Source organism: Lissotriton vulgaris, chromosome 6 (assembly GCF_964263255.1).
Source record: "Lissotriton vulgaris chromosome 6, aLisVul1.2, whole genome shotgun sequence".
NCBI lineage: Eukaryota > Metazoa > Chordata > Amphibia > Caudata > Salamandridae > Lissotriton > Lissotriton vulgaris.
The window spans coordinates 1,252,384,863-1,252,408,893 of NC_141694.1; the positions used below are offsets into that span (position 1 = coordinate 1,252,384,863).

A 24,031-nucleotide genomic window follows, 5' to 3' on the forward strand; every position below is an offset into this window, starting at 1 on the left:
CCAGGTGAGCTCAGAGGCGTGGCTGAAGGTGACGTGGGGGCTGGCGGTGAAGATGGCATCGAGCGTGTGGCCGGCAATGTGGGTTGGGGTTGTGACGATCTGTTTCAGTCCGAGGGTGGCGAGGTTGTCGACCAGGGTGGAGGAATTGCTGTCGTTGATGTTTTCTAGATGGTAGTTCAGGTCGCCGAGCAAGATGTAATTGGTGGAGGTCAGAGCGTGCCTGCTGATGAAGTCAGCGATGGAGTTGCAGAATTGGGGATGTGGGCTGGGTGGTCTGTAGACAAGGGGGCCTCTGAGGGTGGTCTTGGGGTCCGTGTTGATTTTGAAGTGCATGTGTTCGGCGGTGGTGAGGGTGTCGTCGGTGTTTGTGGAGACCTTGATGGTGTTCTTGTGGATGATGGCGAGGCCTCCTCCCACTCCATTGGTGCGGTCTCTGCGCGAGATTTTGTATCCGTCGGGGATGGCTACTGCGATGTCTGGGGCGGAGGCTTCGTTCATCCAGGTCTCGGTCAAGAAGGTGACGTCTGGTGAATTGGTGGTGAGCAGGTCCCAGAGCCTGAGGGCGTGCTTGCGTGCGGAGCGGGTGTTGAGCAGGATGCATCGCAGATGGTTGGCTCGTAGCTGTGGGTGTCTCGGCGTCGTTGTTGCAGGAGAAGTTGCAGTTCTGGCAGGTGAAGGGGCCGTGGGTGCGCTTGGGGGTGGCGTTATAGCAGTTCAAAATCTTTAAGACCACTGAAGCACAGCAACGGCGGGGCTGGAGGCCTGAAGTTACTGCAGGCCTAGCGATATCCTTTGATGAAGCCTGGTGTCCCTTGTTGGTGACAAACCTGCACTCTGACGACTCGCCCAGGTCTGGAAGACTATGGTGCAAACGTTTGAGTGGCGAGTAGTGGTCTTCTTGGCTGCATAGCGGTGGTCAGCAGCTGTTTCCTCAAAGTGGCAACTTATGCTTGTGTGACCCTGGAGCTGGAACATAGAGTCCGCCAACTGACTCTTGGAATTCATCTTTGCGGACTGGAGCTCTGGAGTGACTTTTCCAGAATTCCGGATCCACTAGCACAGTCCTCTCTTTGCTAGCCCCAGGATCAGCAGGTGCAGTCTAGTGGTTGGTGCAGTTTCTCTTTCCAGGTCCAGGATTCAGCAGGGCAGTCCTTCTTTGGTCCTTTCTCTAGTCCAAAGTGATCTGAGGTTCATGGTGACATATTTAAGCCAAGAAAGTTACCTTAGGGGGTGATGCGGTTACTAGCCAATGGGACAATGGGCTACCAGGACCTTGCTACTCTATGACGACTTCCGGCTATATGTGGCATCTAGCAATCCCAGAGGGCACTATTCTGCCCTCTCTCAAGATGTCTGAACCCTTCCTTGGTCATGAGGGGCTTGATAGGGTATTAACTCTTAGGACATATACAACTATATCTCCTATGTAATAATTTACAGCTCCCTGCCTTAGAGCTCGTTAGACCTTCCTTAGGGGAGTCTTACATATATTGTTTCGCGATGTGTCATAGGTTTAGATGGCAAAGTCCTATTGGCAGTTTAAACCCCCCTGAAATTAGTAATGGGAGAGGCACTCCTAACTGAATCAACAATTTGCAATAAAAATAATATGTTCGTTTTTACACGCGTGCTGTAGAGGTAGACGCAATGCCCATACTGCGTAAATGACTTAATACATGATATAATCAAGCGAAACCGCTTGCCCTCTGTGCACTGTTGCGACTCCAAATTGGATATTACAAAATACTCAAATATGAATTAACTGATAATCAAATGTACTGGTACATAGAAACACATGAACTCTGAAAAATTCATTCAATGCTTATCTTTACTAGTATCATAGCATTATAGTACATAATGTTCATCTGTTGAACAAATACAATGAGTTCATCATGTCAAAAATTCTGATGTTTAAATCACATCACACATTTAATTTATCTCACAAGTTGCCCTGCCCAATGCATTTCGGGCCACACGGCCCTTCGTCAGGGGCGACACCTGAAACCACATAAACATGAAATACTTTCACTCCGTTGAAAAATCTCCAACTGCATAGTTCAAAGTTCACCTCAGTAATTAACTCAGTATTGCAAAAAAAAAATTGCTTGACATGCGTATATGATGATAAATAAAGTGGGTGAAAAACATATATCTTATGAGTTTTCATGACATGGACTCCAATAGATGTATAACCTTGACTCACTTGTATGAATGTGACGAATTGCAGGAAGATGTGTGGTAAAATATCCCGAAGCTGAGAGGCTTGGCGTTTCAATGTGCTGAAGAAAAAATAATAATGCACCAACAATGACCAAAGTGTTTGGTATGGATACAGAATAATTGCGTAAAAAGATTAAACACCACACTCACTTGTGTTCTAAAATGACAACTAAATGAAGCGGGAGCGTGCGTCATAATCCATACAATCCGGGTGTGATATAACGAGACCAGTGAAGCTGAAACATACAAGGTGCCTAGCATGAACAATGAGTCATCCAGTAACCGCACAAGACAGGACGTTCTATTCAGAAAGAAGCTTTGGCTGACAGTTGTTTCTATCTAAAAGCTGATTATTTTATAAAGAAACCCACGGAGTGGACAGCAACACATACATCTAGAACCAACCTTTTAAGACTGAAATAATTCGATGACGGTTGTCAAACTCTCTTGGTGCTCGTTACGAAATTAACAGGACAATCTACGAAAATAACGACAACATTGCCCGGTCAAAATGTTATCCTAAACGGACAAAAATAACCTTGTCTAATAACAGTGCGATGTACCTGTTGCCTCTAAGAACGGTTACGAAGTAATCCCTCGTTTTCAGCTCCCGGTTCCGAACGCCAGACAGTGAGTGCCGGTTTGAACGCCGAGCGGTGTGCGACGACCATGTTTTATGACGCGATAATGTTATGAAAGTAAACAACGGACTCATGAAAGAGGAGAAATAGGATATGGAATGTGCAAAGACGCCATGACATAGTGTGTAAACATACAAGTGATGTGCCAAAATGTTGAAGGGAACAGTCATGAATGAATGTAATTCACATCATCAGATAAAAAAATCTGCAAATATTAACAAAACATAATGTCAATATAGAATAATACAGTAATAATACAGTCCTTCTGTGTGCATGTTTCATGCAAGAATCTCAGGAAACAAATTAAATCCACTCGATCATTGATCCCTTTGGTATCTTGTGTTTGTAATCTTTTTATCCAAAATATCTCTCTCTGTAACAGAGTCTTGGTGAGGCTCTTTCCGGGTGTGGGGGTAACTACTTCAAGGATCTGGAATTTGATTTGAGCTATTGTATGTCTATTGTTGTCCCAGTGAACTGCCAAACTGCTGTTGGTGTTTTTATTCCGGATAGTACTCTTGTGTTCAGATATACGCGTCTTAATCTTTCTTTCTGTTTTGCCTACGTACAACAGTCCGCAGGGACACTTGATTGCGTATATAACATTCGCAGTGTTGGAATCAGCATTGATCCTGATCTGAATAGTTTCTCCTGTGTGGGGATGCTTCACTGTATCAGTCACTATCACATTATTACAATGAGCACAATTTTGGCATTTCTTCATTCCTTTATGGATCGTTGTTCTTGTAACTGGATTTGGTTTCAATAGTTCTTTGATGTTCCGAGATCTTTTGTAGGCAAAAATTGGTCTATTTACAAAGAGTTCTTTGAAATCAGTCTCATGGCTCAACAACTCCCAATGTCGGTTGATACTCTTTTTGATTTCATTGGAACTGGTGGAATATTTTGAAACAAATACCTGGCGTTGGTGTTGCTGTTTTGTTTTCTTTGTAATGATAAACCAAGAACAGGTACCAATATTGCCACGTTATTCTACACTGGATCTCGGGTGATCACTCGAATGACTGAATAAAGCAGTAATTCTCAATGAACCAGATTTCAGAATAAATCATTTCTGTTTTATTTTTTGATTTAAGTGCATGTATCTATTTAGTATGCAATTTTTTGTATTTTATAATCAAGGAACATTTAATTAGTTCCACACTATTAAGCTGAACACAGATTTGAAACAAATAACATTAGGCAAAAACGGTAATTGAACAGACAAATATCAACTCACACTCGTCAATCATACCACACAAGACAATCAAGATATATTTACAATTATTTACAAACAAAATAGTATCACAGTGGAAAAATAAAGCATTGGAAAACAGCAGATCAACAATGTTATTATTTTCTGAAATGATCAAGGGTTCCTAATGCTGAATAGAAGAGGTCTACGCGTTTCGATAACCCCTGGTTTCGGGGAAATCTCATCAGGACCATGTGCCTGTAAATGGAGAACGAGATTGAATCAACACGGGGGGGACAAAACCAAACTCCTCACAATGCTACAGTGTGGGGAACAAATGAACTAATCATACCTCTCAATGGCCGACTTGACTTTTGTGGATGTCACTGTAGGCAAAGAATGAAGTGGAGTTAAGCCTCTCTAGTGAAAGCGCCCAAGGGGCAGCAATTCAATCATGACCAGAACATTCATTCGTGTCTACTTACATCTTGTTGCGCCTAATGCGGCTGTTAGTGCGACTGAAGAGCAGTTTTCGGTGGTTGCGGGTTGCTGGGGGGGGGCAAAGGAAATGGTTTGAGTAAGTTTGCGGGAAGCGATTCGAGTCCTTCTTTCTCATTTGAAACAATGGCAACTTACTGTTTTGTAGGTAGCGCAGGGAGTTCACGTATATCTATGTCGAAGTTGAGCGAATCTGTAACGTGCTCCAGAAGCCTATAAGTGAAATGGAGCTAGAATCAGATCCCAAACAAATTGAAGCGATCGCCTAGTTTGCGGGGATGTCCTGGCTTAGGTCAGCGTCTTACCTGGAAGCGTCGTGTCCGCTGTCTGCTACAGGGGGTCTGCGCTCCTCGATCTCTGTGCGATTAGTCCAGTGACCGGCACCTTCCAGTCGGTGAACTGGTTCTCGCGTTCAGTTGTGTTTAAACTCACTTCCTGGTTGCCCGAGGATTCTGGGGATTGTAGTTTGGCCCGTTGCCATGGGGACGGGCCGCGTTCAGACATCTAGAGTGAAATGGGCCGTCACTCACGGTCTAGTAGGGAAACAGCGGTCTAGGTCTCAGTCAAATCAACGAGTTAAAGGCGATAAAGTTCAGAGAGTTGGCATCTAGTGGAAAACATTGATGAGTCACTCAAGGAGAAACCATTATTTGCCTTCAAAAAGGATCAAAGTGTAGCTAATCATCTGGTCCGAGCAGCACTTAAACCAAACATAACTACAATCACCACTATGCTTGGATTACCACCGGTCCAAGGACACCATAGATGTGGCTCTTGCATCTGCTGTGCCAGTACTGAGGAAGGAAATCTTTTCCAGCACAAACAAATATAGTGGAAACATGACAAATTTACTAATTGTAAATCTAAGTTCGTCATATATGGTATCAAATGCCCCTGTGACAAAATTTACATCGGTAAAACCAGTCAAGAAGTGCGTTGTCGCATTACCCAGCACAAATCACGCATAAAAAAGAATGTGCTAACAGCCCCATTAGTCAGCCATTGGATCAATCACAAACACACCGTTGAGGAATTAAGATGGACAGTAATTGCAAAAATTGAAAAGGACCCCAGAGGTGGTGACATGGAGGAGAAATTGTCACACACTGAAGCAATGCTGATAGTGAAATTTAACTCCGCCATAAATGGTCTCAATGAACTCTCTGAACTTTATCGCCTTTAACTCGTTGATTTGACTGAGACCTAGACCGCTGTTTCCCTACTAGACCGTGAGTGACGGCCCATTTCACTCTAGATGTCTGAACGCGGCCCGTCCCCATGGCAACGGGCCAAACTACAATCCCCAGAATCCTCGGGCAACCAGGAAGTGAGTTTAAACACAACTGAACGCGAGAACCAGTTCACCGACTGGAAGGTGCCGGTCACTGGACTAATCGCACAGAGATCGAGGAGCGCAGACCCCCTGTAGCAGACAGCGGACACGACGCTTCCAGGTAAGACGCTGACCTAAGCCAGGACATCCCCGCAAACTAGGCGATCGCTTCAATTTGTTTGGGATCTGATTCTAGCTCCATTTCACTTATAGGCTTCTGGAGCACGTTACAGATTCGCTCAACTTCGACATAGATATACGTGAACTCCCTGCGCTACCTACAAAACAGTAAGTTGCCATTGTTTCAAATGAGAAAGAAGGACTCGAATCGCTTCCCGCAAACTTACTCAAACCATTTCCTTTGCCCCCCCCAGCAACCCGCAACCACCGAAAACTGCTCTTCAGTCGCACTAACAGCCGCATTAGGCGCAACAAGATGTAAGTAGACACGAATGAATGTTCTGGTCATGATTGAATTGCTGCCCCTTGGGCGCTTTCACTAGAGAGGCTTAACTCCACTTCATTCTTTGCCTACAGTGACATCCACAAAAGTCAAGTCGGCCATTGAGAGGTATGATTAGTTCATTTGTTCCCCACACTGTAGCATTGTGAGGAGTTTGGTTTTGTCCCCCCCGTGTTGATTCAATCTCGTTCTCCATTTACAGGCACATGGTCCTGATGAGATTTCCCCGAAACCAGGGGTTATCGAAACGCGTAGACCTCTTCTATTCAGCATTAGGAACCCTTGATCATTTCAGAAAATAATAACATTGTTGATCTGCTGTTTTCCAATGCTTTATTTTTCCACTGTGATACTATTTTGTTTGTAAATAATTGTAAATATATCTTGATTGTCTTGTGTGGTATGATTGACGAGTGTGAGTTGATATTTGTCTGTTCAATTACCGTTTTTGCCTAATGTTATTTGTTTCAAATCTGTGTTCAGCTTAATAGTGTGGAACTAATTAAATGTTCCTTGATTATAAAATACAAAAAATTGCATACTAAATAGATACATGCACTTAAATCAAAAAATAAAACAGAAATGATTTATTCTGAAATCTGGTTCATTGAGAATTACTGCTTTATTCAGTCATTCGAGTGATCACCCGAGATCCAGTGTAGAATAACGTGGCAATATTGGTACCTGTTCTTGGTTTATCATTATTTTGGTGAGGCTTGTCCTTATTGCCAGAGAGCCCAGACCCTGTTTTTGGTGTTAATTGTTTTCTTTGTAAGCAGGAACTCCCTGGGTAATTTTTGTTTTTTGTCTTTTGCTATTTCCAACACTGTTGTAGGATACTTTTTGGATACATACTTGGTGATGATGGTGTTGAGATTAGTTTGTAAAGTTTCTTCTTGCGAACATATTCTTTTGGCTCGCAGCATTAATGAATATGGCAGATTGTTGATAAGGTTCCTGGAATGGAAACTGTTGTACATGAGAGCAGTATTTTTATCTGTAGATTTGTGGTATACTTTAGTGTGAATTACATCATCCTCCAATTTCACTAGTACATCTAGAAATGGGATAGCTTTATCATCAATGTTTTGGGTAAATTGAATGTTCTCATCGTACAAGTTCAATTGAGATATCTTCTGTTCCAACATTGCTCTAGAGTTCTGCTATATCAGAAAGATGTCATCAATATAACGACAGTATAGAGTTATATTGTCTGCCCAGTCTCTGTCTGTCACCAAAAACATGTCTTCATACCTGGCCATGTAGGTGTTGGCATATGCCGGGGCTCCAGAAAAGCCCATTGAAGTACCCTTGTTCTGTAAATAAAAGTCATCATTCCACTTAAAATAACTATGATGTAAACAGAAATGCAAAAGTTCCAACAAAAAAATTTTGTTCACAGGTAGCTCATCTTGTTTCAACAAGGCCCATTCCACAGCCTCTATTCTAGCAACATGCGGGATAGAGGTGTATAAGGCCTTGACATCTAAAGTACACATCAACATCCCTGGTTTTGCTACAACCTTCATAAGTTTTTGCAAGAAATGTGTTGCATCTTTGGTGTAAGAATACCAAGACTGGACAAAAGGTTGCAGGAATTGATCAATATATTGACCCAGAGGCTCAAAGATGGTGCCACACCCGGTGACAATTGGACGGAAAGGTGGATTAGAAAGATCCTTATGGACTTTGGGCAGCATGTATATTCCTGGCTGCTTAGGAAATGAGACTGTCAGGAATTGTCGAGTTTTCGTGTTGATCCATTTCATGTTTTCAGCATGTTCTAGTATGTTGTCTAAGGTCATTTTTAGTTCTTTGATCGGGTCCTGGTCCAATTTAAGATAGGTATTGATGTCGGATATATGTTCAACTACTTTGGACTCATAAAATGTCCGGTCCATGACGACAATGGCGCCGCCTTTATCTGCTTGTTGAATATGTATCCTGGGATTTTCAGCTAATTCTTTGAGAACCAGTCTGTCATGTTTTGAAAACGCAGAAGGACTGTATTATTACTGTATTATTCTATATCGACATTATGTTTTGTTAATATTTGCAGATTTTTTTATCTGATGATGTGAATTACATTCATTCATGACTGTTCCCTTCAACATTTTGGCACATCACTTGTATGTTTACACACTATGTCATGGTGTCTTTGCACATTCCATATCCTATTTCTCCTCTTTCATGAGTCCGTTGTTTACTTTCATAACATTATCGCGTCATAAAACATGGCCGTCGCACACCGCTCGGCGTTCGAACCGGCACTCACTGTCTGGCGTTCGGAACCGGGAGCTGAAAACGAGGGATTACTTCGTAACCGTTCTTAGAGGCAACAGGTACATCGCACTGTTATTAGACAAGGTTATTTTTGTCCATTTAGGATAACATTTTGACCGAGCAATGTTGTCGTTATTTTCGTAGATTGTCCGGTTAATTTCGTAATGAGCACCAAGAGCGTTTGACAACCATCATCGAATTATTTCAGTCTTAAAAGGTTGGTTCTAGATGTATGTGTTGCTGTCCACTCCGTGGGTTTCTTTAGAAAATAATCAGCTTTTAGATAGAAACAACTGTCAGCAAAAGCTTCTTTCTGAATAGAACGTCCTGTCTTGTGCGGTTACTGGATGACTCATTGTTCATGCTAGGCACCTTGTATGTTTCAGCTTCACTGGTCTCGTTATATCACACCCGGATTGTATGGATTATGACTCGCGCTCCCGCTTCATTTAGTTGGTATTTTAGAACACAAGTGAGTGTGGTGTTTAATCTTTTTACGCAATTATTCTGTATCCATACCAAACACTTTGGTCATTGTTGGTGCATTATTATTTTTTCTTCAGCACATTGAAACGCCAAGCCTCTCAGCTTCGGGATATTTTACCACACATCTTCCTGCAATTCGTCACATTCATACAAGTGAGTCAAGGTTATACATCTATTGGAGTCTATGTCATGAAAACTCATAAGATATATGTGTTCGAGGCATGTGGGCTGCTAAATTCATATCTAGTGCATAGATCGCCGCCTAGTGTTGGGTCCGGATGATTGCACCTTGTTGTCCTGGAAGAGTCTTCGAAGTATCACGAGATAGGTGGCTCCTCCCCTGGACTACAGTGCGCATGGGCATCGACTCCATCCCCAGATTGTTTTTTTCCGCCATTGGGTTCGGATGTGATTTCGACGTCTCCTGTTCGGAATCGATAAAACAACTTCTTAAAGGCCAAAAGGCTTTCCTTACTTCGTCGGTATTGTTCGCGTTCGGTCTCGAGTATACTCCGGCTCGTCGAGTCGGATATGGGAGGAGTCGGGTGACTCTTCGGTCATCGAGGCCCTGTCGACGCAGCAAGACCTTGACGATTCGACGATGGAACGGAGTCCGTTCAAGTACTGCCCCGTGTGTGGTTCGAAGTACCCACACATCGACGTGCACCCTGTGTGCAACAAGTGCCTTTCGCCGGACCACGACGAGGCCAGCTGTATGGCCTGTTCAAGATTTCGATCAAAGAAGACGATCAAGCTTCGGCGCGTGTCGCGCCTCGAGGCCCGGCGATCGGCCCCGGCACCAGTGGACATCTTCGACAGCCCCGACGCAGGCGAGCAAGAACTTCACCTGCAGATTTCACCTCCATCGGCGGAGGTCGAGGCCGACTACGGAGAGGACCAAGACCTCGAGGAAGACGTCGAGGAGGTAGGGGACAACGGAGAACCTTTTGGGGCTGTGGAAGATAGCTCGGAGGATGAGCTATGCCCCGTACAAACTATTACGAAGGCTCAGGTCACGGGATCGCCACAAGGCCTTACCCACGACCCTACACCTCGCTCCTCGGCCCCGCCTCCTGGCCCGGCTACGGACACCTCTACGGAGCCGCCATTGCCTAAATCGAAACCGAAAGTGAAACCTTCGGGATCGCCCAAATCAAAGATGGCCGACACAGCAACGAAACCGAAGACGCCATTGACGGCGTCGTGGTCGGAGACCTCGAAGCCGAAGAAGGCTGTCGAACAGGCTAAAGTGCCTAAGGTGGTCAAAGAGCCAAGCTCGAAAGCAGTCGCCCAGCACTCGAGTAAGGTGGTCGAGTCGAAGTCGAAGTCGGCCGTCGAGCCGTCTACTGTCAAGCCTACCGCATCTACAGGCAAACAGGCCGTCTAGTCCAAATCGGCAAAGGGCACCGAGCCAAAGTCTGGAGCCACAACGCCAAAGGGAAAGTCTGCCGATCCGAAGCCATCGGCGTCGACGCATGGGGCCGTGGATGGTGGCGGACGCGCAGTTGTCGAGAGTGCGTCTGCGCCTCCAGCAAAGAACATGGTTTCATCAACGCTCCAGTCTTCCCCTGGGGGTGGATCGAGGTCCTCAGTCGGGTCGACGAGACCGTCCGCTTCTTTTACCAAGCAAGTGGCAGACTCCCTCAAACGGATTCGGGAGAAAGAGTTGACGTCGGCGCCGAAGACACCCTCGGTACCTACTCCGGTAGCGGCACCGAAGAAGACCTCCATGCCGCTCCTCTTTACTCTACCACCCAAAGTGGTGCCAAAGGCCTTTGCACCACGGTCGGTGCCTAAGGACTCAGAAGGGGTAAGGCAAACTCAACTGAGTGGAAGTTTGAGTCAACCCTTATTAGAGGAGCAGTCGGAACAGTATATCGACGCCGACACGGGAAAATTAACGCTCTACAAGAGGAAGATTACTTCACAGCCTTTGGAGTCGTTTGTAATCCCTCTAAAAAAGAAAAGACCAGCGCCAGAGACACCAGAACTTGTTGAGCACATTCCTCCGCGTCCTGGGAGAAGCCCATCGCCTTCACCCACTTGCTCAGATGGAGATCTGGGTGAACAGGACTAGGAGTATACTTTTCCCGAAAACACAGACCCTGATGAGCAACAGGACTCGTGGTTAGCCTCAGGTGATCAGGGGGACCAACAAGCTGTCCAGGACCCACAAGCTTTTGGCGCAAAGCCTTCTCCTACAGAAGATTCTGCGGCGTTCAATGCCTTAATTGAAAGGGCGGCTGCAAACCATAAGGTGGAAATGCATGCTGACCCTGTGGACGTTGACTTTTTATTTGACACTTTCTCTGCTGCCGAGAAGACTGTAAAAACACTTCCAATGCTTAAGGGTGTTCTTAAGCATGCCACAGACATTTTCAAGGAAACTACAAGGGCACGGGTTGTAAACCCTAGAATAGAGAAAAAATACAGACCGGCACCTGGGGACCCAACTTACATAAGGGGCCAGTTGCCTCTGGACTCTTTGGTGGTCTCTAATGCTCGCAAGAGGGCGAACTCACAGACGACGGGTGAAGCTCCTCCCCCGGACAAAGAGTCTAAAGTGCTGGAGGCATCGGGGAAAAGGGTGGCAGCGCAGGCAGCCAACATCTGGCGCATATCCAACACACAAGCTCTGTTGGCCAGATACGACAGGGCACACTATGACACCTTAGAGCAGCTTTTACAACACCTTCCAGACGAGTTTAAAGAAGGGGCTGAGATGCTTATCCAGGAAGGCAAGCTCATCTCCAACGCTGCAATTAGATGTGCGCTCGACGTTGCGGATACGGCAGCAAGAGCGATAAATACTAGTGTGATGTTACGGCGTCAGGCATGGCTACGCATCTCAGGGTTCAAGCCAGAGATACAGACTACTATCCTCAACCAGCCCGTTAATCCAGACAGACTATTTGGCCCCGAGGTGGACTCCACCCTCGAAAAAATTAAGAAAGATACTGAGACGGCTAAATCCATGGGTGCACTTCAGTCTCAGCAATACAGAGGGAGCACTTTTCGTCGCTCAGGCACTCGGGGTGTTACCAGAGGACACTTGGCACAACAGGCGCAATTCAGTAAAAGTGGGGCACAGTCCTCGTACCCCAAACAGGGTAGAGGAGGTTACAGAGGAAACAACGCAAAGGGCAGAGGCAGAGGCAACAACAGTTCCCGTTCCTCTGCTGCCAACAAACAGTGACTTCCTGTCACTGCCCCCCGACCATCCAACACCTGTCGGGGGGAGACTCCAACAGTTCCTGCCAGTCTGGAAGTCCATCACCACAGACAGGTGGGTAAGGAAACTTATCCAGTTTGGCTATTGTTTGGAGTTAACGTCCACTCCACCCAACATACCCCCAAGACAACGTCCTATGTCGGCAGAGCACTTGCACTTATTGCAGCAAGAGGTTCTTGTGATACTGCAAAAAGGCGCAATAGAGCTCGTGCCACTGGAGGAACAAGGCACAGGGGTTTACTCCCTGTACTTCTTAATCCCAAAGAAGGACGGCTCACTCAGACCCATTCTGGACCTACGCCCCCTCAACCTGTATATTCTTTCAGAACACTTCCACACGTTAACTCTGCAGCAAGTTCTTCCACTGTTAAACCAGGGAGACTTCCTCGCAACCTTGGACCTCAAGGATGCTTATTTTCACGTACCACTCCATCCATCCCACAAAAAATACCTCCGGTTCACCATTCTAAACAGGCATTACCAGTTCAGGGTCCTACCCTTCGGAGTGACCACTGCTCCCAGAGTGTTCACAAAGTGTCTGGCAACGGTAGCGGCGCACCTCAGGAGACAGAACATACATGTCTACCCTTACCTGGACGACTGGCTCGTTCAAGCCAAGTCGGCACAGCAGTGCGCCGCAGACATGTCCCGCACTATTCACCTTCTTCACAGTCTGGGGTTTTCGCTAAACTATCCAAAGTCGCACCTTCAGCCAGCCCATGTGCGGCAGTATTTGGGCGCGACAATAAATACTCTGGCTGCTACAGCTCAGCCGAACACAGCGAGGATCAACAATATCCAGTCGCTGATACAGAGGTTCAGACCGCAGCACTCACTCCCTGCGAGAGTGTTTATGCAGTTGATAGGCATGATGGCCTCCTGCATCTTCATAGTCCCACACGCGAGGTTGCATATGCGTCCGCTCCAGGAATGCTTGGCACGCCAGTGGACTCAGGCTCAAGGGCAGTTAAAAGACCTAGTGTTGGTGACCGGTCGGGCATACAACTCTCTGCATTGGTGGACTCCACACAACCTTTGCAAGGGCCGACCGTTCCAGGAGCCTGTGCCACAAATTATCCTGACGACGGACGCATCTCTCCAGGGTTGGGGAGCGCATGTCCTCCACTACACAGTGCAGGGGCTATGGTCGGCACAGCAGAAGAAGATGCACATCAACTACTTAGAACTGATGGCAATCTTCATGGCACTGAAGTCCTTCAAAGTACATCTGTGCAACAAGGTCGTGTTGATCCGGACGGACAACATGACGGCGATGTACTATATCCAAAAGCAGGGGGGCACACACTCTCCACAGTTGTCTCATCTGGCTCAGGGCATGTGGAAGTGGGCCATTCAGAGGAACATCTTCCTCATGGCAGAACACCTCCCGGGCGTGGACAATCAGATGGCGGATCTGCTCAGCAGGTACAGCCACCAAATGCACGAGTGGGAGTTACATCCATCAGTACTCCACCCGTACTTCCAGCAGTGGGGTCATCCAGAGATAGACCTATTTGCCACACGGGAGAACGCAAAATGCCCAAGCTTCGCCGCCAGGTTCCCACACCCACAGTCTCAGGGCAATGCGATATGGATGAACTGGTCAGGCAAATTTGCGTACGCTTTTCCCCCAGCACCTCTCATACCGCTGGTGGCACGAAAGCTGCTGCAACACTCAATGACACTCATCCTGGTTGCTCCAACGTGGGCACGCCAGCCATGGTACACCACGTTTCTGGAACTCTCCGTGGTATCGCATCAAAGGCTGCGCCTCACACCCAGGCTCTTGACGCAGAACCATGGCGACATTCAGCACCCAGATCCGCAACAGCTGAACCTGGCGATCTGGCTCCAGAGGTCTTAGAGTTTGGCTACCTTGATTTGCCCCCGGAATGCATGGACATCATCCGGGAGGCAAGAAGGCCCACTACCAGAGCTTGCTATGCAGCAAAATGGAAGCGGTTTGTCATTTACTGTACAGAACATCATATCAACCCGCTAGATGCATCCATTCCTAATATCATCTGCTATTTGTTACATCTTTACAAATGTAATCTGGCGTATGCTTCCATTCGGATACACTTATCCGCCATAGCGGCTTATCTCCAAAACAGGCAGCACCTCTCGGTTTTTCAGGGTCCCTGCCATCAAAGCATTCCTGGAAGGGCTGAAACGAGTCATCCCCCCCAGGACCCCACCGGCTCCTGTGTGGAACCTCAATGTGGTCCTCACCAGATTGATGGGACCACCGTTTGAGCCTCTACACTCCTGTGAAATTCAGTTCTTGACATGGAAAGTGGCTTTTCTCATTGCCATCACGTCTCTACGACGTGTTAGTGAGCTACAAGCACTCACAATACAAGAGCCATTTATTCAAATTCATCCTAACAGGGTAGTGCTGCGCACTAACCCTAAGTTTCTTCCTAAGGTGGTGTCGCAGTTTCATGTCAATCAAACCATTGCACTACCCACATTCTTTCAGAACCCTGAAACAGTAGCAGAAAGAATGCTCCACACGCTTGATGTCAAACAAGCATTACTGTACTACATTGACAGGACCAAAAGCTTTAGGAAAACACAACAGCTATTTGTTGCCTTCTCAGCCCAGCACAAAGGCAACCCCATTTCCAAGGCAGGAATAGCCAGGTGGATCGTTAAGTGTATTCAGATGTGCTACCACAAGGCTAAGCGCACTTTAACGGTCCCCCCAAGGGCCCACTCCACACGCAAGTTAGGGGCCTCCATGGCTTTCCTAGGTAATATTCCTTTGGAGGATATTTGTAGAGCAGCCACGTGGATTACACCACATACCTTTACTAAACATTATTGTGTAGATGTGCATTCCAAACAGCAGGCAGCTGTAGGTCAGGCTGTTCTTAAAACTCTTTTTCAGACTTCTGCAGCTGGCACGGGCGGCTGCCGTTAATGGAGGGACTGCTATGTATTCTATGCACTAGATATGAATTTAGCAGCCCACATACCTCGAACTGAATATGCTACTTACCAGTATGCATCTGTTCTTGGCATGTAGGGCTGCTAACATTCATATCGCTCGCCCTCCTCCCCGGCGCCCGTAGCGGCTGCAGGTAATTTCTTGCATTCAATCATTAGCATGGACATCATTTACACTATTTCACTCCATCTCTAAACAATGGCTAAAAACAATCTGGGGATGGAGTCGATGCCCATGCGCACTGTAGTCCAGGGGAGGAGCCACCTATCTCGTGATACTTCGAAGACTCTTCCAGGACAACAAGGTGCAATCATCCGGACCCAACACTAGGCGGCGATCTATGCACTAGATATGAATGTTAGCAGCCCTACATGCCAAGAACAGATGCATACTGGTAAGTAGCATATTCATTTTCACCCACTTTATTCATCATCATATACGCATGTCAAGCAATTTTTTTTTTTTGCAATACTGAGTTAATTACGGTAGTGAACTTTGAACTATGCAGTTGGAGATTTTTCAACTGAGTGAAAGTATTTCATGTTTAGGTCGTTTCAGGTGTCGCCCCTGACGAAGGGCCGTGTGGCCCGAAATGCATTGGGCAGGGCAACTTGTGAGATAAATTAAATGTGTGATGTGATTTAAACATCAGAATTTTTGACATGATGAACTCATTGTATTTGTTCAACAGATGAACATTATGTACTATAATGCTATGATACTAGTAAAGATAAGCATTGAATGCATTTTTCAGAGTTCATGTGTTTCTATGTACCAGTACATTTGATTATCAGTTAATTCATATTTGAGTATTTTGTAATATCCAATTTGGAGTCGCAACAGTGCGCAGAGGGCAAGCGGTTTCGCTTGATTATATCAAGTTTAAACCCCCCTTCCAATCTGCAGTGGCAGGCTGGGAGCCATGTTGTGATTTGTCACACTCAGTGCTACAGCCCTGAGTGGACCTTTCACTTACACGCCCTGGGTAACCTTGGGAACCATATACTAGGGACTAATATTTAAGTTAATTTATGCCAATTGGGGATAGCCAATTCAACATACCCTCCCCCCCCCCCCCCCCCCCCAATGCCTTGAGACCCTCACTGGTGAGTAGTGTGCTTCACAAATGCCTGATTGATTGAGCATACGTTTTGTAAAGGGTTTGAACTCTGGCGCTGAGGTCTGGTTAGCAGGCCTCTGTGTACTCTTGAGTCGATACACCAGCAGCATCAGTCCAAACCATTGGGGGAGATCATGCTAAATAGCCATTCTTTTACATACATTATATTGTATCTCCTTAACAGTGGTATTAGCGCTTAATTCATATCTCAATTGGCAGGATAATGTTGAGTTAATGGTGATTTTTCAACCCTACTAAAGATACTGGTATAATTTACATAAGAATGATGTGATATCTTGTCCGGCAGGATTCCCGTCACCCAGTTCCAAGTCTGAGATCGTTTTTGCAGATTGTCCTGGCACAAAGCAAGGAGACAGCAGAGTCAGTCATTGCACCAGTAAGTATATTATCATAGTTGTGTTCTGTTTGGACAGTTGATTACTCCCTTTGGGTGCATTTGGAATGGCCATGGCCTCTTCATCGCTAATCACAATTTACTTACTTATTTATGCCTACCACCCCTCCTGGGGATTATGCCACCAACAAGGACTCTCCAGCCATCTCTGTCCTGGGCTTTTCTTTCAGTCTGACTCCAGGTGTATCCCATCTCTTTGCAGTCAGCCTCGATTCCTCGACACCAGGTATTTCTTGGTGTTCCTCTTTTCCTTTTTCCTTGAGGGTTCCAGGTGAAGGGTTGCCTGGTGGTGTTTGATGTGGGCTTGCGGATGGTGTGAACTATCCAGCCCCAGTGTCTTTTCATGACTTCTTCATGAGTAGGGAGTTGGAAAGTCTGCTGACATATGTTGTTGTTGCTGATGGTGTTTGGCCGGCTGATTTGGAGGATTTCCCTCATACAGGTATTTATGAAGGTTGTTGGTGGTGGTCACTGTTATAGTCCAAGTTTCTGCTCCATACAGGATGGATTTTGCATTGGTGTTAAAAAGCCTGATCTTGGTTTGCAGTATTAGGTCCTTGGAGCTCCAGATCTACATTAGCTGAATAACTGCAGCTCTTGCTTTGCCTATTCTTGCCACCCTGCTTGTCTGTGACACAGAAATAATGGACGGAATGCGGAACAAATAAAACATTCTCCCCCAGTCAACAGATCTGGGTAAATCCATTGTTCTTTTGCTCACCATGCCATACCAGTTTAGACCTAGCCATAAGCAAATCAGTCTTGACCCTGTGCCCAATGGGAACAGTCCAGGCCGATATGCTAGGCCAGGTCCTCCCTGGACTGGAAACAAGTATCCTAGGACCGGTTTCGGTCTTTCAGCCCTCATCAGCCAGGATAGCTTGACTCCCGTGGCATGGAGAGCACGGGACACACGTCTGGGCATACCCGTCCCACTCGGGGTGACAAATGCAAAAACAACAATTGATGGACAGAATGCAGAACAATGTCGTACATTCAATTCACCCCAGTACAGGGATCTAGGCCTTAATCCATCATTTTACTGCTCATCATATGCAAATCAGTTTTGACCCTGCCCCCAGTGGGAACAGTCCAGCCTGAACTGCCAATCCAGGTCCTCCCTGGACTGGAAACAAGCATCCTAGGACTTCTGTGCTTCTGTTACAGTCTGATGCTAAGTACAGTGATCACCAGTGGTCACTGGGTGTTCGTTTATAATCTGTTCTACTTTGACTAAATTTGCTTTGTGATGGTTCTAAAAGTGGTCCAGTTGGTCCTATCATGTGTAAACAATTCCCTTGTAAATATTATCTAGTGCCAGGTGACATCATGTATACCTAGATGAAGGGCCCAACAAATACCCACTTCACTTCCCGACAGCACATTAGTTCTGATATCTTCACCCAACGTCTGGAATATGTGCCCCCTTTATGTCCTTTTACTTCTCCTCACCACCGCTTTCCTAGTAACACCCTTCTCATATCCCCCCCACCCTCCTCCACCTCATTTTCCCAACAAGGCCACCACTGGAGTTAAGGCTGGAATTAATTGCTACAAAATCATTTATCCTCCCGACCAGACTAAAGCTGCAGTAAAACGATTGAAGCATAACACTATTGAACGTTTCCCGGATTCCCTTTTTGTTGATCAATTTTATAATGGTCAGTTTGGGAGGCTCAAAAACGATTTCATTTTCTTCACTCACTACACCCCCTCTTGGTCCACCAGCTTATATAATTCCCTTAACGTCACCTCCTCCTCCTCTATCCCTCATGGGAAACAGCTAAAAAGTTCACCATCTGCGTATTTCAATGGCTACCTCACTATCTCACTCTATAACAACGGTACTGTCATGATCCAAGGCAAAGACATCTGTCTCTCGCTCTTTGACCACCTCTTCCCCTCCCTACTCCCCTCCTCTGCGACCGGGTTATCCCCTGACTCTTCATCTAGCTCCACCCATTACTCCCTATCTCCTCCCTTGACCCCCCTACTCTCCAATAGGCTGCACCCTCGAGAAGCACAGGTCGGCCCTCTTCCCTCCCCCTCCCCTCTGCCCTCCTCTCCTATTCCTCCCCCTCACAGTATTCCCCCCTTCATCACTTCAACCTTACCTCTAGCTAATACGCTCCTCATCCAATCTGCACCATCCCGGTACTCCAATCTCTTCTCCTCCTCCATATTCCTACCTGCCACCCCCCTTTTTAGCCCACCTCTCCTCCAACCTTCTCCCCCAGTTAACTTTCCCTATGCTCCCCTTATTCCTCCCTCCCCCTTTTCTCTACCCCTTCTCCCCTCGTTACTCACCCCGATTTCTCCACAAACCCATTGCATCTCTCTCCTTCCCCCCACTCCTCCAGCAATGCTGTGCTACCCCCTTTACCCCCTGGGTAACCCTTTCCATTTCCCTCCCTCGGGCCCAGAAGAACTACTTCCTTTCTTCAACTTCCCTTTCTCCCAACTGCCCTCACTCTGCCAGATGCCCGTTCCCTCACAGCCTCCTCTTATAGCTGACAGGACCTCTTCAACCACCTCCCCTCTTTTCCTCCCAAACCTCCTACAGTCACATGACTCCACACAGTCCTCCCCTCTCCCTCTACCCTACGCCTTGATACGCACCCATCTCCCCCTAAATATGTCCTTAATTCCTTTCCTTCTTGCAACACCAACAAAGACAACTCTCCCTTCACCTCTGATTCACCAACTCCCGCTCTCAATCTCCACCTCTCCCCACTTTTGAACCCCATACCCCAACTCTCATCCTGTCCCCCCACCTCCCCCTGCCTTCCACCACCAATTCCACCCCCTCCTGTTTCCATCGAGCCACCCAACCTTCCGTGCTCTGCCTTACTCTCTCTGGAAAATAAGCTAGAATCTCTTATCACCTCCATCTCCCAGCTTGTAGCTGCCATCTCACTTTTAAGCTTCAAGATTTTCACCTTTCCATACACCTCTACTCCTTTGGAAACCCCTCACCTTCACACGAGATGCACCTCGCCCCACTATAGCCAAGCTCAACCTGTCGTCTGCAAACTTCGTTAACTCACATAAGCCCTTGAACGCCCCCCTTCTTCAACCTGCTTCTCCCAGTAACCCTACTATCTACTCTATTCCGACCATCTCCTCTGTCAGAACCAAGCATCCACTTAAACCCTCCCGAGCACCCCGTATAAGTACAATATCCTGATCACCCTTCAGAGCCCAAGTGCCCCCGTCACCAAAACAGTCTTGACAGAGCTGCGCTGTCTGCTCCACAACTGCAGATCTGCAGTAAAACACAAACTTGAAATCTCCGATACCATCACCCTTCACAATATTGACATGCTCTTCCTCACAGAGACCTGGTTCAACGATACCTCTCACTCTATGTTTGATCTCCTATTACCCACAGGCTATTCTATAGTTAGGAATGACAGAATTGACAACGTTGGGGGAGGTGTTGCAGTCTTCTTTAGAAACTCCCTTCAACTGAAGGCTTTTCCTATCAGCTCCTTCCACACCTTTGAATGCCTTTCTCTTGAGCTTCAATTGCACCACCGCTCACCCCTCAGATTCCATGTCATTTACCGCCCGCCTTGTACGGGCCCTTCGTTTATGAAGGAACTCACTGACTTCATCAGCGACCAATACTCGCAAAGTGACAATCAGACCTTCGTGGGTGACTTCAATCTCCACTGGGGCTTACTGCAAGATTCTTCTGCGAACTCCCTGGCCACCTTCCTCTCTGCAAATGATCTTATCCAACACTGTACAGAATCAACACACTCTAAGGGCTCAATCCTGGACCTTGTTATTTCTAAAGCAGACATGCTTTCTATCACTACCCCTATTCATGTTGACTGGTCTGACCACCTCCTCATCCCATTCTCTCTTCACCTATCACACTCTATATCTCTTGGCCAACCTAAGAGGGCTTCCTCCTGGTTCCGTGATGCTTAAAATATTGATGTTGGTTCCCTCTGTAAATCAGCTTTGTTATCACTTCCAAGGCTAGACCCGAACCTAGATGTTGACAAACTCACCTCCCAATTCCTCACAGTCCTTGCAGTCGAAATCAATAATGTCGCTCCTCTCCAAAGCAAAAAGATAAGGCCCACTCCCTCAGCACCTTGGTTCAACAAATCCCTATATCAAGAAAGGAAACAGCTAAGATTCCTGGAGAAACAATGGAGGCAAGCGCCCTCCACCTAAAATTTGGCCACGCTTCGTTCAGCAAGATAAAAGTACCGCAAGCACATCTTCCTTGGGAAAGCGTCGCACTTCAGAACCCTCCTTGACTCAGCCAAAAATAGACCCAAAAACCTATTCGATCTCATCAAGATTCCTAACTGCTCTCCCCCAACCTCCAAGTTGGAGGATTCTACAAAGAAAGCAGCGGATTTTGCTATATTCTTTGACGAAAAAGTGAAATCCCTTGTGGATCAGGTCGCTCATCCTACCCCTCCAGAGGAGGGCAAATCCTTAGCCATTTGGCAGAACTTTGACCCCATCTCTGAAGATCCCCTCCTCAATTGCATCCTCGAAACAAAGCCCTCCAACCATTCTCTTGACCCCATCCCCAGTGCCATTGCCATTGACTTCTATTCCCATTCTCTTTCCTATTGGACCAATCTTGTCAAACTCTCCCTCTGTCAAGGCTCCCTTCCTGTCTCCTTCAAAACTGGGCAGGTCACCCCTCTGCTTAAAAAACCCACTGCTGATGCGAATGACCTCAACAACTTCCGCCCCATCACTAACCTACCCTTTCTTGCGAAGATCACAAAAAGATGTGTAGCGAAACAGCTCTCTCGTCATATCAAGGACAATGATCTTCTTGACAATTGTCAGTCCGGCTTCATCCAAAAGTGCAGACCTGAAACAGCCCTACTGCAAGTGGTTGATGACGCGCTGAGGATACTCGAATCGGGGGGGGGTCCTGTCTTCTAATTCTCCTTGACCTTTCTGCAGCCTTTGACACTGTCAATCACAACACTCTCCTCAACACTCTGCACCAGAGAATGGGCATGGAGGGCACTGTGCTTAAATGGTTTGCTTCCTTCCTCTCTGATAGATCCCAAATGATCAAAATAGCGAACAGTCTTTCATCCCCTTTGGCGGTAGGTCAAGGTGTTCCTCAAGGCTCTATACTTGCACCCACTTTGTTCAATCTCTACTTAGAACCACTGGGAAATATCCTAAGTAAATCCGGGATCCACTATAATCTCTATGCAGATGACACTCAAATCTACCTCAAGGTTGCCTCCACTCACGATCTCGCCATCCTAAGCTCTACTCTCGACTCCATTCAAAACTGGATGTCAACGCATCAACTGATTCTGAATCCCTCCAAAACTGAATTCCTCCTCCTCTGCTCCTCACTTTCTCCTCCTCCGGTTCAATCATGGATGGATCAGATGAATCTACTTATCAATAAACCCATCATTGTCGACAGCGCAAAATCCCTTGGTGGCATACTCAACAAAAAACTCAATGTAATCTCACAGATAAATGCCATTGCAAAGTCTGCTCGATACCAACTGCGCCTTCTTTGGGGAATTTGTCGCTTTTTCCCGGAGCAAGACCATAAAACCCTGGTGCAATCGCTGGTCCTCTCCAGACTGGACTACTGCAATTCTCTTCTTACTGGCCTCCCCAAATCCCACCTGTCCCCTCTTAAATCTGTTCTCCATTCAGCAGCTCGTTTCAGCTCGCAGCGGCTGGGGGCGCCATCTTGGACTGGGCTGCTCGGGTGAGGCGAGGCCACGGTCATCTTCGCCACACCCCCCCGAGTACCGCCCCTACTTAGGAGCACAGTTCCTTGCATCCCACGGCATTAGCAGGCTGGTGACCCTGTGGCAGGGGGTCCACGCCTGTAGCTAAGGAAGCTGCATCACGTGACATCCAGGAAGAGACGCTGATTTTAGATAGCGCTCCTGCACAAAGCGCAGAGGCGCGCTTTTAAACTCTTTGCTCATTTCATTTCCCCCGGAATCCTGGACGCTTACCTCCTCACTCCTCCTGAGTGCACCGGCACGGCTCAGCGCTGATCGCAGCAGCGGGCTCGCAGCAGCTGGGGGCGCCATCTTGGACTGGGCTGCTCGGGTGAGGCGAGGCCACGGTCATCTTCGCCACACCCCCCCGAGTACCGCCCCTACTTAAACGGGCCAATATGTGTCAGCGCAGCGGGCGCGACGGAGGCGCGCCGGAGTTGCGCCTGAGTTAAGCCCGTCTGCGCCCGTCCGCGGCCGACCGGGACCCGGGCCCACCCCCCCTGGCCATTTTTTAAAGTACTCGTCTCAGGAACTTTTAAACCTACGTCCTCACACTCTTCATGGTCCCTGCAAGCATTTATTAGCTCCACTCACATTGACTTGCATTCAACGTCTAGGACTTTCTCCCCTCCTCAACCCTGCGCCTCACGCTCAGCCTCTCCTACCATCTATCCCTGAGCTTCAAACTGTACCCTCTGTAATGCACAGTTTGCGCTGTTATTACCTCAACACTCGGTCCCTGGTTAAAAACCAGATAGACATTTTTCTTTTCCTGAAGGAGGCAAAACCTGACATCCTCTTACTGGCTGAAACTTGGCTAACCCCTCACTCCCACCCCGATGTACTTGTAGCACTTCCCGCAGAATACTACATTCTGACAGCTAACCGTACATCCGGGAAGGCGGGAGGCGGTGTAGCAGCTATAATCTTGAAATCCCTTCATGTTAGGGAACTACCTTCTCTGATCCTTCCGGACACTGAGAACCTGGTGATTAATCTTGACACTGAGAGTGGGTCCCTCATCCTGGTACTGATATACCGGCCTCCCCAATACATGGCCAAGTATCCATCTCTTCTGGCGGAGCAGCTGGCTTCATACGTAGTCAGCTACTCTAAAATCATCCTTATTGGGGACCTAAACTATTGGTTCGACAGCACAGACACAGATACTCAAGCTGCTGAACTTAAAAACCTGCTTACAGATCTTAATTTAAACCAGCACATTCATTTACCTACCCACCAGAAAGGCCACAGCCTTGACCAGATCTGGACGCATAACTTATCACTACCCAACCCTGTCATCAGTCCATGTATATGGTCGGATCATTTTATTATTTACTTCACATTAGAAATACGAGGAAATGTCAAGTCCAGACCGTGCAAGAGCAAAGAATTCCGCAAATGGAAATCTATGGACCTTCCGGGATTCATTGATGTTTTAA

General features: G+C 47.0%; 1 protein-coding gene and 1 pseudogene across 2 annotated transcripts in view; both read left to right on the forward strand.

The window, feature by feature from the left end:
• Positions 1–24,031, forward strand: part of LOC147708709 (uncharacterized) — a 198,015-nt gene that overhangs the window by 68,979 nt on the left and 105,005 nt on the right. For both annotated transcript variants that reach the window (XM_086927363.1, XM_086927364.1), the window contains exon 6: positions 16,732–16,821. In XM_086927363.1, the coding sequence (XP_086783489.1) occupies positions 16,732–16,821 (90 nt within the window). The remainder of the gene's footprint in view (positions 1–16,731; positions 16,822–24,031) is intronic.
• LOC147708710 (uncharacterized) lies at positions 9,721–12,315 on the forward strand (annotated as a pseudogene).